This window comes from Haemaphysalis longicornis, unplaced genomic scaffold (assembly GCF_048455015.1).
Source record: "Haemaphysalis longicornis isolate Haplotype H1 unplaced genomic scaffold, Haemaphysalis longicornis Haplotype H1 scaffold_20, whole genome shotgun sequence".
NCBI classification, from domain to species: Eukaryota; Metazoa; Arthropoda; class Arachnida; order Ixodida; family Ixodidae; genus Haemaphysalis; species Haemaphysalis longicornis.
The window spans coordinates 2377150-2390160 of NW_027526296.1; the positions used below are offsets into that span (position 1 = coordinate 2377150).

The 13011-nt window shown below is 46.8% G+C and overlaps 1 protein-coding gene across 3 annotated transcripts in view; it reads right to left on the minus strand.

Annotated features, from left to right (window-relative positions):
- Positions 1 to 13011, minus strand: part of LOC144172293 (beta-1,4-N-acetylgalactosaminyltransferase bre-4-like) — a 126878-nt gene that overhangs the window by 13852 nt on the left and 100015 nt on the right. For all 3 annotated transcript variants that reach the window (XM_077701044.1, XM_077701046.1, XM_077701045.1), the window contains one exon: positions 5884 to 6068. In XM_077701044.1, coding sequence (XP_077557170.1) covers positions 5884 to 6068 — 185 coding nt within the window. The remainder of the gene's footprint in view (positions 1 to 5883; positions 6069 to 13011) is intronic.

A 13011-nucleotide genomic window follows, 5' to 3' on the forward strand; every position in this document is an offset into this window, starting at 1 on the left:
GTCGTCGTCGTCGTCGGCGGCGTTGTCCGCCCCTCCCCCAGCTTACGCAGTCCCTCAACGTTATGCGCGCTATAAAACGCGGTCCCTTCGCCGCTCCGCCTATGCGTCGCATCTACACAGGGGTTTCCGCGAGGGGAGGTTGGAATTTTCTTCCGACGCACGGCCGGGCGACAGCGGCGTCGTCGTTCGCCGCTCTAGTCCGGCCGTGGCCAACGCTGCTGCGTTCGGAACGCCGCTCCCGCGAATTCCAGGTAACGGCTGCCAGAATCTCTGGTTTCACTCTTTGTAGAGCCACGTGTGTGAATTCAAGCGACGTCGCATGGCCAATTGTTGTGGGTGTCGTTTAAACTTTGCCTTCCAACCACCACCTTCACAGCGCGAATTTGAGCCATTTTTTTTATTGCGTTAGCAATTGATAGGGCACATGCGCAAAAGTTGACGCCGTTGGTCCGTGGACGCAGTGCGTCATAAGAACATAGAGCAAAACAGCTCGTGTGGACAGGGGAGACGTCGTTTAGGGTGGCTGCGGCGTCGCTGCGTACGAGCCTCTGGGAGCTCGGCCGGTGTGGGGAGGTCGAGATGCCTATGGCACGAGTACGCTTGGGGTTTATCGGCTTGTTTGGCACGGCTGACGGATTTTTCTTGTAAGCGACGTGCGACAAATACTCAGTTGCGGGCTCCTGAAGCGTGAACAGTCCTCGTAAAACATCGACTCGAACAACAAAAATGAAGGCATATATAACGCCAAAACGGCATTGAGGCGCTAAAAGGCCCACGTAAGCCCATATAGTAAAAATACGCGCTAAAAAGTCGATATAGTCAAAATAGGCACAATACATTATTGGTGAAATTGCTCCACTTTCCTTAGTTCGTGCTTATATGTCACATAGCCTTGATGCGCACTGACGGGGAAAATAGGCATTTTGCGTAAAGTTACGGTCTGTACTTATAACGCCACAAGCATTGTATAACTCATTCGACGTAAAAGGTGAGGGTACGGGATGCTAGCATCGGGTTACAACTACCCAAAAGGGACATTTTTCCTTCGCATAAATTTGTTCGAATCCCCGTATTGCAATTTTCAGGGAATGGGGACGCGCGGCGGATACATTATCTCCGTTCAACACCAATAGGTAATTTTAAAGACGATAGCCTTTTTTGGGCTACTTAAACACCGAAATTTAGTTCTGTCTGTCTGTCTGTCTGTCTGTCTGTCTGTCTGTCTGTCTGTCTGTCGAGAAGAGAATTTATTAAAACTAGTGACACTTAGTGCCCTCTGTAGTTAGCTACTACAGGGGTCGACAGGGCTAGGATATACGCAATGTGCTACAGAGGAGACGAAGTAAACATCGCACAAGTTCGCTAAAAAAAAGAGTACACCGCACCGAAGGCTCTTTACATTAATGTCCGCGGCAGTAGGTCCAGACACAGGAGTTCCAACATAAAAACCACAATAGTTCACACACCTCAGTTATACTCTGTACTCCTGTCTATGTCCGTACAGAGAGGAATGCTCAGACAGGCTGCCTAAACTGCGCCTCGGCCTCTTAACATACAACTCCCTTCCCTAGACAACAGGCAAGCGTTACACCTTATTAATAAGGCACTATACACCATTGCATGGTGTTTTAGGAGAATTGATGAAGCCAGTCGACCAACGCAGGAGGACAGATTCTTCCCCAACGACCCCAGCTCATGCTGCAGGTGCTCTATGGCCATTCTACAAACGCACACACCATGGGGTACATGTCACCCTGAGGTCGTGCCTGCAAAGCGGCTGTACCTCGCTGGCGCCAAGCAACAAAATTAAATTCAAGTCAAGTCAAATTTATTTACCAGATTCACACAAGTGTAGCTCTGGATGGTCTCCCAGACTCAAAGCTGCAATAAACAGCTTGACAGGGGCCCAGGAGCCTTTGTACATAATAACAGACAATGCAACATTCACACAATTTACAGGACCCACACACAGCAGAAAGCTGACGAACAGATCTCTCGATTTCGTATGGACTCCCAGCCTCACCTCAAACATTCTGATGAGTAAAACCAAGAATGTGGCGGTCACACGACACTCAAAAAGAGCATGCTGAAGAGCCTCGGTGCGTCCACATTGCGGGAACCGGGCAGAGTGAACCTCACCAAATGCTGCAAGGCGCTCACACGTCAGCAGGGCTCTCCAGCCACGCAGCCACCCCAAATCACGAACGTCTGCAGGAACCACCGCTGACGTTAACTGTTGCCTGCGCGCCCCACAGGACTTCTCTTTTGGCTGGTCATCCAACTGTCCAATAGCCAATTTCTCGAATATGTCAGTTGCAGATGAGGCTATACTATCCAAATGTGGGTTGCTCGACTGAAATCCTCTAAGTGTTTTAGTAACGTACCTATAGAAGGCCGGTGGCTGCATGGCTGTAGATCAGGTAAAGCACTCATCATAAAACAACAGGCGAGCAGTACCGAGGAACTAGCGAAACAGAGCCCGCCCTGGGTACTCATCATCATCTACGAGTTTACACACACCGCGCAACGCTAGAACACTTGACATCGTGTTCAGGCATGGCAAGCTAAAGCTCGGCCACGCAGCGGGGCAGACTCTGCAGAGCGCGCGCAATCGACTCGGTCTTATCAGCGCAGAAAAAGGTTCCAAATTTGTGGCCAGTCGACAGGTTATGTCCTGAGGTGGCCGAGCCACCCTCGCCGCGTAAAAGAGCGCCGCTGGAACGCACGACTTAATAATATAGCTCCTCTCAGAGAGACACGGCCTGAAAGCTGAAGCAATGTCGATGCGTTTGTCGGCAGTGTCCAATAGACCCTTCCACGTCTCACAGACTTGTCCAGACGCGTGGAAAATTACGCCTAGCACCTGGACTTTCCTCACCCACTCTACGTCTCCAGCAAGGTCAGTGGCAAGTGACCCAAAGCGTAGCGCTCTGCTTTTGCCCTTGTTCAGCCGGGATCCGCACAGCTCACCATACTTAGAAAAAGCCGTACAAACACTCGGTAGCTGTCCTCATCAAGGAGAAAAAGGGACACATCGTCCGTATATGCGATATGCGGAGACCTTAATCTGGCCTTGACCGGGCAGGCGGCAGCCGCGGATGGAACGAGACGCCGCCACGCGACGCAGAAGGGGGTCTAGGCATACGGCAAAGAGACAGCGGGACCAGGGCAAGCTAAATACTCTGACGGGATACCGGTGAAACCTAAGACACCGAGTATGTAGCGGTGCTCCACTTTATAGAAAGCTTTCGCCTGATCAGTCGATATGAAGCAACCAGAAATGCCGGTTCTCGACGCGAAGTCAAATAGGTCGCGTGTCAAGGGTAAGGAGGAAACAATTGACCGCCCTGGCACGCTGCAATTTTGCGCACTGCTTAGGATTTGCGGGAGTACGTGGCTTAATCGGCGGGCTGGAATGGACGCGACAATCTTATAATCAGTGTTGAGGAGCGTGATTGGTCTGTACGCACATGCGTCCGAAGGGTTCCCTCCAGGCTTCCCTATCAGGACGACGCCACCCTTGCGAAAGGATTCCGGCCGCTCTCCATGAAGAAGAAAGCTGTTCACCGTGGCGAGAAGCGCACCTCCATCAACGGAAAAAAAGGTCTTGTAAAACCTTGCGGGAATGCCGCCAGGGCCCGGAAGTGACGCTTCGTTTAAACGTCTGACACAAGCATACAGCTCTTCGGTAGAAACTGGCGCATTTAGCCTGCTCGACATGTCATTGGGTACGTGTGGCAGCGCCCCACAAAAGGTCGTTAGTCGTTCCGCAAAGAATTCATGCCTCAACGTATTCTCTGAGGTGAGGAGGCGAGAAAAATGTGCCGAGAAAACGTCACAAATGTCTTCGGTATTACCGCTTTTGGAGCCGTCCGGCAATGTATCCTCTGGCACATGGGCAAATCTAGGTCTGTCAAGAAAGCCTGCTTTGACGTACCGTAACATGGATGGATACGACACCAGCCGGCCTGAGAACAGGCACTACTAGCAGCGCGAGAGGACTGCTGCAACAAGTGCTCATATGGCGCCCTCAGTACATTTACGTTGTCAAGCATGGTGAAGGTTAAAGCACCACCCTTCTTTACAATCCGAAGCCTCCACAGTGTATCGTTGTGCGCAGCCGTTATGCGGTCTTTACGTGCCTTCCCCTCCCGGACTAACTCATCGCGCCAGCAGGACTGTAACTCATCCCACGGTAGTGCACTTCGTCAAGTCGCGACGCGGTGGACGCAGCGCTCCATAACGCGGCTACACTGACCTGATCTGCCAGCAAACTCTCGTTCATCCGCCACTACTGGTGACGTGGAATATAGTCGCCGGAATTTAAAGTCGGTAAGACTGACTGGTGATCAGAGATACGCAGAGTGCCCACAGGAAAAGAGAGAACGTCACAGCACTCAAGACAAGGGCTGAGCTCCCGTGGGAAGTAGAACTTATTCAACCGGCTGCCGGACCATCCCCTCTCCCACGTGGCGGCAAACCTTTTGCCATGCAGCTGCATCCACGTGTCGCGGAGTTGGAACTGGTTTACAAGAGCCTCTAGTGCTCGCGCACCTACATAAGGTTTACCAGGCACGACATGCGCACATGGCCGAACCTAAATTTCATGGGGAAGAAGGACGAATGTCTCCGGCATACCTAATGGAACCCAGAAAACCCCCTGGTGAACGCCTGCCCTCTCCGCTTTTGTGTTTCAAAGCACAGCGAAAGCTACTGTCATCACCAACACAAGGCGTCACTGCGTCATTCGCTTCTCGCAGAGATGGTTTGCTTTGGCTGGGATTGCATTTGCAGTGGCTATCGAAAACGTTTCTTGCTGCAACCAAAGGGAACCGTTCCAATACCCGTGGCATCGTTCAAATGACGCCGTTCAATCGCGCAAACAATGCCAAAAACTGCAAAGCGAGTAACTCTATTTGGGACATTTTTCTGATATTTGATGGGCACAGGGTAGAGGTACTTTGTGACCAATTTCAATAAGTTGTATATACGCTTTAAACTACGTTTGGAACATCCGATATTTAGGAAAAAAGCTGAATATAGTGTTGCAGGATTTGCTTACAGAACCGCCAATCGATCTTCAATTATATTTTTTCTTCGCATGCGGAAGGGTCCAGGTAAACGCACGTCGACGTGCAACTTTACCTGAATGGCTACACACCTACTTCTTTGGTATCGAAAATGCTGACGGTGTTTGCGTACATGCTCTTTTCACAGCTGCCTAAAAGGCACCTATGCACCCTTGTTTTTCGATGCCAATTTCCACTGAGCCAACTTCCCCCAGATATTACCGGCCGCTGCTGCGTGCCCGTCTTGGCTTCAGCTCCTTGGCGTAGTTATCTCCTATCATTTGGTGTGCTCTGGATCTACCGTTTTACTGGGCTCAGCGCCCCTTACCCTCTCTGCGCCTATGCAGACAGAGATACTGTTTGTTTTTCATAATAGGGCCCTGTAAATGCTGATGCATTGATAGCCTAAGTAGGGTAAACAGAGCTGGTAGAACAGAACCTCAGTATCTCGTAGTCTAAACAGACGCAATTTCAAAGAAAAATGGGGCATGGCTTTACGCTACTCCACCACGCCTCCGTCACAATACTTCTCACCCCTTATGGTGTAACGCATTCATTCTTATCCCGGTGATACGTTTTGAAGTTAGCGCAAGATTCGTAAAAACAGCCAGAAAGAAAGCAAACAGGCGAAGCTCTGCATTGCATCCCACTAACTTTATACCTCCAGTATGGAGCACCAGTTAATAAATGTTTTCTACTAAAAACTACTCAGTGAAGACATCCCCATTGTACTAGAAATAGTTATCCAGTAGTTCAAACTTTTGCCGAATGAAACGACATGCTGCAGTATTTAAGCTCTACGAATTATACTCACAATGAATGATCGTCTACCCAGACAGCCAAGTGCCGCGGTATTTCCGGACAGTTGTAGATGTTTCGGTCGTCCGTTGGCACGAGGTCAACATCATGAAAGATGAAGCACTGGTAATCATATAGCGCCGTGGCTTCTAAGAATCCAATGTTGAAGAGCATAGCTCGATTGAACTTTCTGTTATCGCCCTGAAAAACCGAAACGTGGAGTTAATAAGCTATGTTTAAAAGTAATATCGCATCGGACACATTGTTTCTAAAGCGTGGGCGCCAGAATGACAAAAAACACAGACTCATTCTAGTTCGATAATGAGATGGGCAGCCCAAAGGGGCGGCAGAGCTTTCGAACAAAAATATTGGATCAATAAATTAAATATGAAAACTAGACGTACTCCCTATATTATATTGCGCATTTCAGCGTATGTAAAATCATGCACCTAAACGTTACTCACATTATTCACTTTACTTTTAGTTGGAGATTGAAAACATCCATTTGGTTAATTTGTTAAAGTGACTGCATGCAACGACTCCGCATTGAAGCCATACGGTAGTAGTAGTAGTAGTCGTAGTAGTCAGTAGTAGTAGTAGTAGTCGTAGTAGTCAGTAGTAGTAGTAGCAGGTCTGGTGGTACTTATAGCAGATAGGAGTAGTAGTAGTAGTAGTAGTAGTAGTAGTAGTAGTAGTAGTAGTAGCAGTAGTAGTAGTAGTAGTAGTAGCAGCAAGTCTGGTGGTAATAGTAGCAGTAGTAGTAATAGTAGTAGTAGTAGCAGCAGCAGCAGTAGTAGTAGTAGTAGTAGTAGAAGTATAGTAGTAGAAGTAGAAGTACTTTTTCTCAAAAAGGAATTGGTGTGGTTCCTGAGTCCAGCAGCCCAAGTCTCAATGTGGCCAACTCTGCCCTGAGACCAGCAGCTTCTGGGCGTCCAGAGCACGGCTAGTCGTTCGGTTATTCTACAGCTCGGGGAGGGTAAAAGGAGGGGTGGGACGGCTGGACTGTGATCGTACCCAATGATGACGTGGGCTAGGGCTGCTGGTGGACAACAAAAGTTACATTCCGCAGGGTATTTGGGTAAATAGAGAAGGTGTAGGCAGGCAAGGTGAGGTAAAGCATTTGTGTGAATTGGACGTATTGTAGTTTTTTGTGTGTGTGTTTGAGTAGGTTAGGTTTGAGTAAGGAGAAGAAATTGCCTGAGGGTGCTGTAATACTGTGCGATGTGTTCGAAGGTGACCCGGGAAGAGTCCAAATCTTTTTTGGTAGCCTGGGATGAAACGGTGCTGGTTTCCGGTGAACGTTGTCGTTGCCCGCCACTCATGAGTGAGCTACGGTCTATAAAAGCTATGTGTTCCGAGTGGGGTGATGAGAGTTGTAGGTAGTAACATACCTTGTACCAGCAAGACGGTCACTGATTAGTGGCGGATTTGAAAGGTGGGTGGTGGAGGAGGCCACTCCTTTAGTCTAGCTAAAATAGGTTTCGATAACGGCCCATATACGCATCCTTCAGAGCTCACTAAAGAGAGAAAATGCTTTGACACTTTCGCAAACGCATTCAGAAGCCTGAAAAGAACGTTTCCCCTGTACGAACTATCTAAAAACGTTCGTGGGTATATGGACGAATATTTAGTAAGGGGAACCTTAGCTCCCCGTCATCACTTGTACAGTGCTTCGACGCGTGCGCCGATATGACCATCAAGGCACCCTAGCCAATTGGACTCCCAGGCGCTCCATCGTGGACGTTGCGAACACGTGCACCACTCCGATTGCGCGGCACTCAAATGCAGCCCGCAACTGCAGCAAAACCTGCGTGACGTGCCGCGAAGTGTGGCGTTCCAAGCGGCGTCCCTGCATTGTGGTCAGGCCGATGGTAATGACTTGCGAGCCGTACAAAATGAACACAAATTCGCCGCCTTTCGTAAAGCTTAAAAGTGCAGAAATTGTGCACATTATTGCAGTTGTAGAAAGATGTGGCATGCATTATTATTTTTTTTGCTACAGACTATATGTGCGTGTTCAACCCTTTTTCCGCATCCCTGGACTGCCCATAGGTTTCAAACAATGTGTTCGACAAGCAACTAAAATGCTGCCCTTTCAGTTTTACACCACCGGCTAGTGCAGTGACTAGGTTACACACAGTCACTGCAATAATAATTTCTCGCCTTCCTAGCTGCAATTGGTTCGTGCCTGCATTGTAATTAATAGTAATCGTACTTGAAATTAACGTGCCCTGTATGCCCATGATTGTGCTTTTCCGCCCTGTGCAAATTTTAGGATGATGTTGCCAGTAGGTTCACAAATAGCATAATAACCTCACCATGAAATAAGACAAAACATAAACTTCAAGGCAGTAATAATCACCAAAACACGCTCTGCTTCGCCATGGCTAGTATGGGTAAACAACGCGGAATTCTTTTTCAGCAGTACCTGCCTAAGGATTGATGAATAATATGAAGGTTCGTGCATCAAGTGCCTTGCACGCTTCCGGATTTTTGCAAAAACAAGCAGCGTGCGGTTGTTTACTTGTCTGACAACTTCCAAAAAATAATATTTTTGTTACAAATTACTATTTTCCGGGCGTCAGGAAAGGCCTGTGGGCTGCCCCGGGACATGTTAGAAAAGCGACTTTTTGTTGTTTTAGTAGGTTATTATTATCACCGGCTGCTGTGCTGTCATCATCACCAATGCGAAAAGCTTTCCACCACCCAACCCCTTGGGCGCATCCAGGAATGCACCCCTGCTTTTGGTTCAACCCCAACCAGTGAATTATCACGTAACTTCTACCGTGGTTACGGACCGTCACGAGAATTTCACTATTAGTCATTGGCTTTATTCGCGACGTCAGTCGACTCCAAAGAGTGGGTCAATCGATGAAAATACCTAAAGCAATATGCGACCTCACCACATTTAGCTTTGTGATGTAAACGAAAAAAACTTGCCTCATAAGGGGCATCGACTACCAATAGGTGCGTAACCCTTTTTCAAAGAACTGTCGCTTTAACGCGCAAGCCGATTTGCTTATACACAAAGCCTGTTCAAAGTCGGCATCAGAGCTACAGAAATGCGCTGCCTCAAAAAACGTTCTTGTGGTTGGAATATCAGGTGTATTTTACAAAGTCCGAATGTCCTATCGTTTAGTTAACACCTCGATAGGATCCTTCGAATACCTAAAGAGCGACGTACATCGGACCTTTTATTGGTCAGCTGTACGCATATACGGAAATGCATTTCTAAGATTTCATTTGTGCTAAGGCGATATAAGCAATTGGATATGAAAGTACGGGGCCTGTAGGGCCTTTGATTAAACACCCATAAGACCCGACGAGCGCCATACATAGAGTACCTTTGAAGTCGGCTTCACGTCTTTACTCCAATGCTTGGCTGTTGATATATTTTAGGGCAGGGTGGCGAGTTGGGCGAGTTGGTGTACTTGCATCTTGGGGAACAGCGCGAACTAACAGGGACACAAAAAGAAAGAAGTGGACAGGACTAGCGCTGACTTTCAACTCGATTTATTGGAAAAGACGTAACTACTTATACAAACCCAGAATCCTCCTCCCCTACCACGCCACGTGCCAACACCAGCCAATGACATACTATCAAGGCCAAGACACTCCACTGTTGACAACGCACATTTCTTAACACAACAACACCTTATCGCGACGACCGCTCCAAATAACCAAATTCTTTTTCGTGCAGGACAACTGATGTTTCACTGATACAATCTCTCCCCCACTTTCTGATGTAGTATGATTCCATCAACTCTCTCGTACGCCTGTCTTTATGCTTAAACAAGATATCTGTCTCGCGGAAAAGGTTTCATTACAGCTAGTAGTGTCCAAACATGAGGACCCCATTACTTTTCAATAATAGCAGTTTTTTTGATGAGCGAAAGTGTGACCCATGAAGCTTTACAGACGGTCGGAAGGTACTCGTAGTTGAGTCCACACAGAACTTATTTAGCATTTAAATGTTTGGCCGTATGAATGTGGCATCTTGCACGATGTGCCACGCCATTTACTGCAGGTTGCACTCTCAGACGCTAATAAAATTAGGCAAAACACTTCAGGCTGTCTACGGGGAGAATACGAAAGGACTTGGCTGGTGCCGTTGAAGTGGACGCTGTAGGTACATTGCACACAGTACGTGACCCGCATAGTAAAAGGCGGGAGGCTTTCGCTCCATTTGAATTCGAGCAGCAGTTCCCAAGAAGCAACGTTCTCTATGGCTGGGGTGGACCTGTTATTTTCACGTGTTCTCACTTGCAGGTGGAACGTGATATGACGTCAATGCTTCACGCACTGGGCTTTAAAGCGAAAGCTTTCTTAGTGGGACCAATGGCCCCCTGTCAAAAAAACTATCCCGATTGACAACTTTGTCAACCGAGAAGCCCTGATAATCTGACACACGGCGCATGCGCGAAACCGGGCTTGCATTGCCTAAAACCTTTACTTGAAAAATGCGAAAAACAGTCGGTTCAAGGTTACACACTGCACGCATCAATCACAGGGAAAGAGCACGACAGTATACCTGAATCTCATTACCCACGTATCGGTATACATAAGATCGCGAAAGTCGTCGCATGGGTTCGCTCTTCGTTTGGAATTTGAGTCTTTGAAGGTTTCAGGACCGACTGTACCCACTTTCAGTGAAGATTGGAGGCACTTTCAGCTTTCACGCTTCTCTCAACTTTCTTTAGGAAGGGACGATAATTTTTTTTTCTCCCCCACAGCCGGCGTTCTGACCCAGCGTCGTACTTACGCAGTCGGGCCCAACTCTCTGATACAACTTGAACTCCGATTATGAACTAGAATGTACCTGACTTTATTTTCCAACTAATTGAATTATTTGCCATACGCGCGTCTGTTTACAGTTTAAAGGTGCGGCAATTTTCTGTAAGGGCCAGCGACAATGCTGGTATTTTGCACAATCGGACACTGAATGCTTTCACATGAAATAGAAACAATAACAAAACACGACGCCTGCTTTAATCCCCCCCCACACTCAAAAAAGAGAGAGAAAACACATTTGTTAAGGCTTCACAGTGCTTCTCGGGGGTGGTTAGGAGCGATTTCTCTTTTCTGGAGCACATATTGCGTTTTTTGTTGGCCGGGATTTGTCAAAGAGCGCAAGCGCCATCAGTAGTGCGGAATCTCCCGTTGATCTCCCGGTGGGGGAAAGTAGGAGTAGATGATCTGAGCGGGAATCCCATTTACAATATAAGTGGTAAAGGTATCATGGCCGTTTGCAAGATTTGCCTTTCGTTGTGCACTGCTCATTGTAAGCTTCAAAAGGCTCTCATTGCTGCACTAGATGGGCATTCATCTATTGCGCAAAAAGACATGATTCCGACGATTTCGCGGTCCGTTCGACTTTAAGAAGGTGGACTTCCAGAACAATTTTTAAATGCCCTACCTCACTACAGAACACACCGCTGCACGAAAGGGCCTCTCAAGTATTCCACAAACATTCCGGGTAAAAAAGATTCGTTCCAACCTGTTGTTTACACCAGAGATAATTTTCTCTAATGCGAACCCTGAGAGCTTTCCCCATTTCTGTTTTCGTCTGCAATGGCTTAGGGATCATCACCAGTTCACTAACACTCCCATACACGCAAAACTACGTTTAAAACAAGTTTCTTGAATGCTTATTTTACGCTAGATGCTTCCAAGACCGTTACGTACACGTACCATAATGTGTCTAATCTGCACACGTTTTTCCAAGGTACGCGGAAAGCCTGAGGAGCAAGTACGTGGCTTCTCTGGCAAGAATATTACAGACCCCTGTGACACCCCCACACACAAAAAAAACACTCGACGAACTCCAAGTGAAGCATCGTATCTATGGAACATAAATCAATTTTATTGCGTGAGCACCCCTCACACATACTTGGCGCACTTTTCCAAAAAACCGCCATCCAAAAAATGCCGTAGCTGGTACCTTAGCCTCGACATCAACAGGTGCTCGCCACGACAGTGACGAACGGAAAATTTGAAAATTTTCTGTCACCCATGACCAGAGTGGTATTGGTATCTCTTTTCACAGAGCTATGATATAAAAAAGTTGAATGCGGGCCTCGCGCCGTCAATTTTATAAATGGTGTCCAGCAATGAAGCACTTGTCTGATCGGAGATTTTTATATTTATTTACAATACTGCTATCCCTTGCGGGCTGTAGCAGGGGTGGGGGGTGAACAGGTGAACCTTACACAATGTTAAGCAAAAAACAAGTCCAGCCGTCGTTGAAAGTCCTGCGAGGATCTGCATCCTGTAAATACCTCGGGAGGCAGCGCATTTCAATCAACAATAGATCGCACCAGAAACGAACACTTAAATACGGTTAACCTAAAAACTTAAAAACTTAAAACTTAAAAACTTATATACGAAAACTTAAATACTTAAAAACTTAAATACTTAAAAAACTTCAAACTTAAAACTTAAAAACTTAAATACGAAAACCTAAATACGCGGTACATATGCCTGAACAACAAATGAGTGATTGGTGCGAGCCGACACTCGTCCTGGGTGGCACAGGCACATTCAGGGATCGAGTTTGTAGTTTCTATGGCACAGGTCATAAAGAAAGTTTAGGCTAGCTATTTTTCTGCGTGTAGCTAATGGTTGAAGGTCAGCCCTAGCAAAAAAATGGGATACAGATTGTGTTCTCCTGTAATATGAATAAATAAACCATTCTGCCAATCTTTGAACTAGCTCAAGTTTGTTAATTTCAGTTTTAGTATGCCGATCCCATATGACAGCTGCGAACTCCAGCTTTGGTCTAACAATCGCCTTATAGGCCAACAATTTAACAGAGGATGTTACATTTCTTAGTTTCCTTCACAGAAATCCGAGTTTTCGCTTCGCCAGTCCTGTAATGTCAATATGCTTGCCCCAATTTAAATTGTTGGATAGTGTAACACCTAAGTATTTAAACTCAGTAGAGCTCTTAATTTCTCTATTGCTTATTGTACGTTTGTAGTATAGCGAGGATTTTTTATTTGAAATTGTCATGCAAACAGTTTTATCGAAATTAATTTTAATTATTTCATTTTAAATTAATTAAGCAGCAGATTGCTTCATATACATTGATATTACGAGCTTAATGCTCAGCCGATTTAGTATCCCGATACCGGGTAAAATTAGC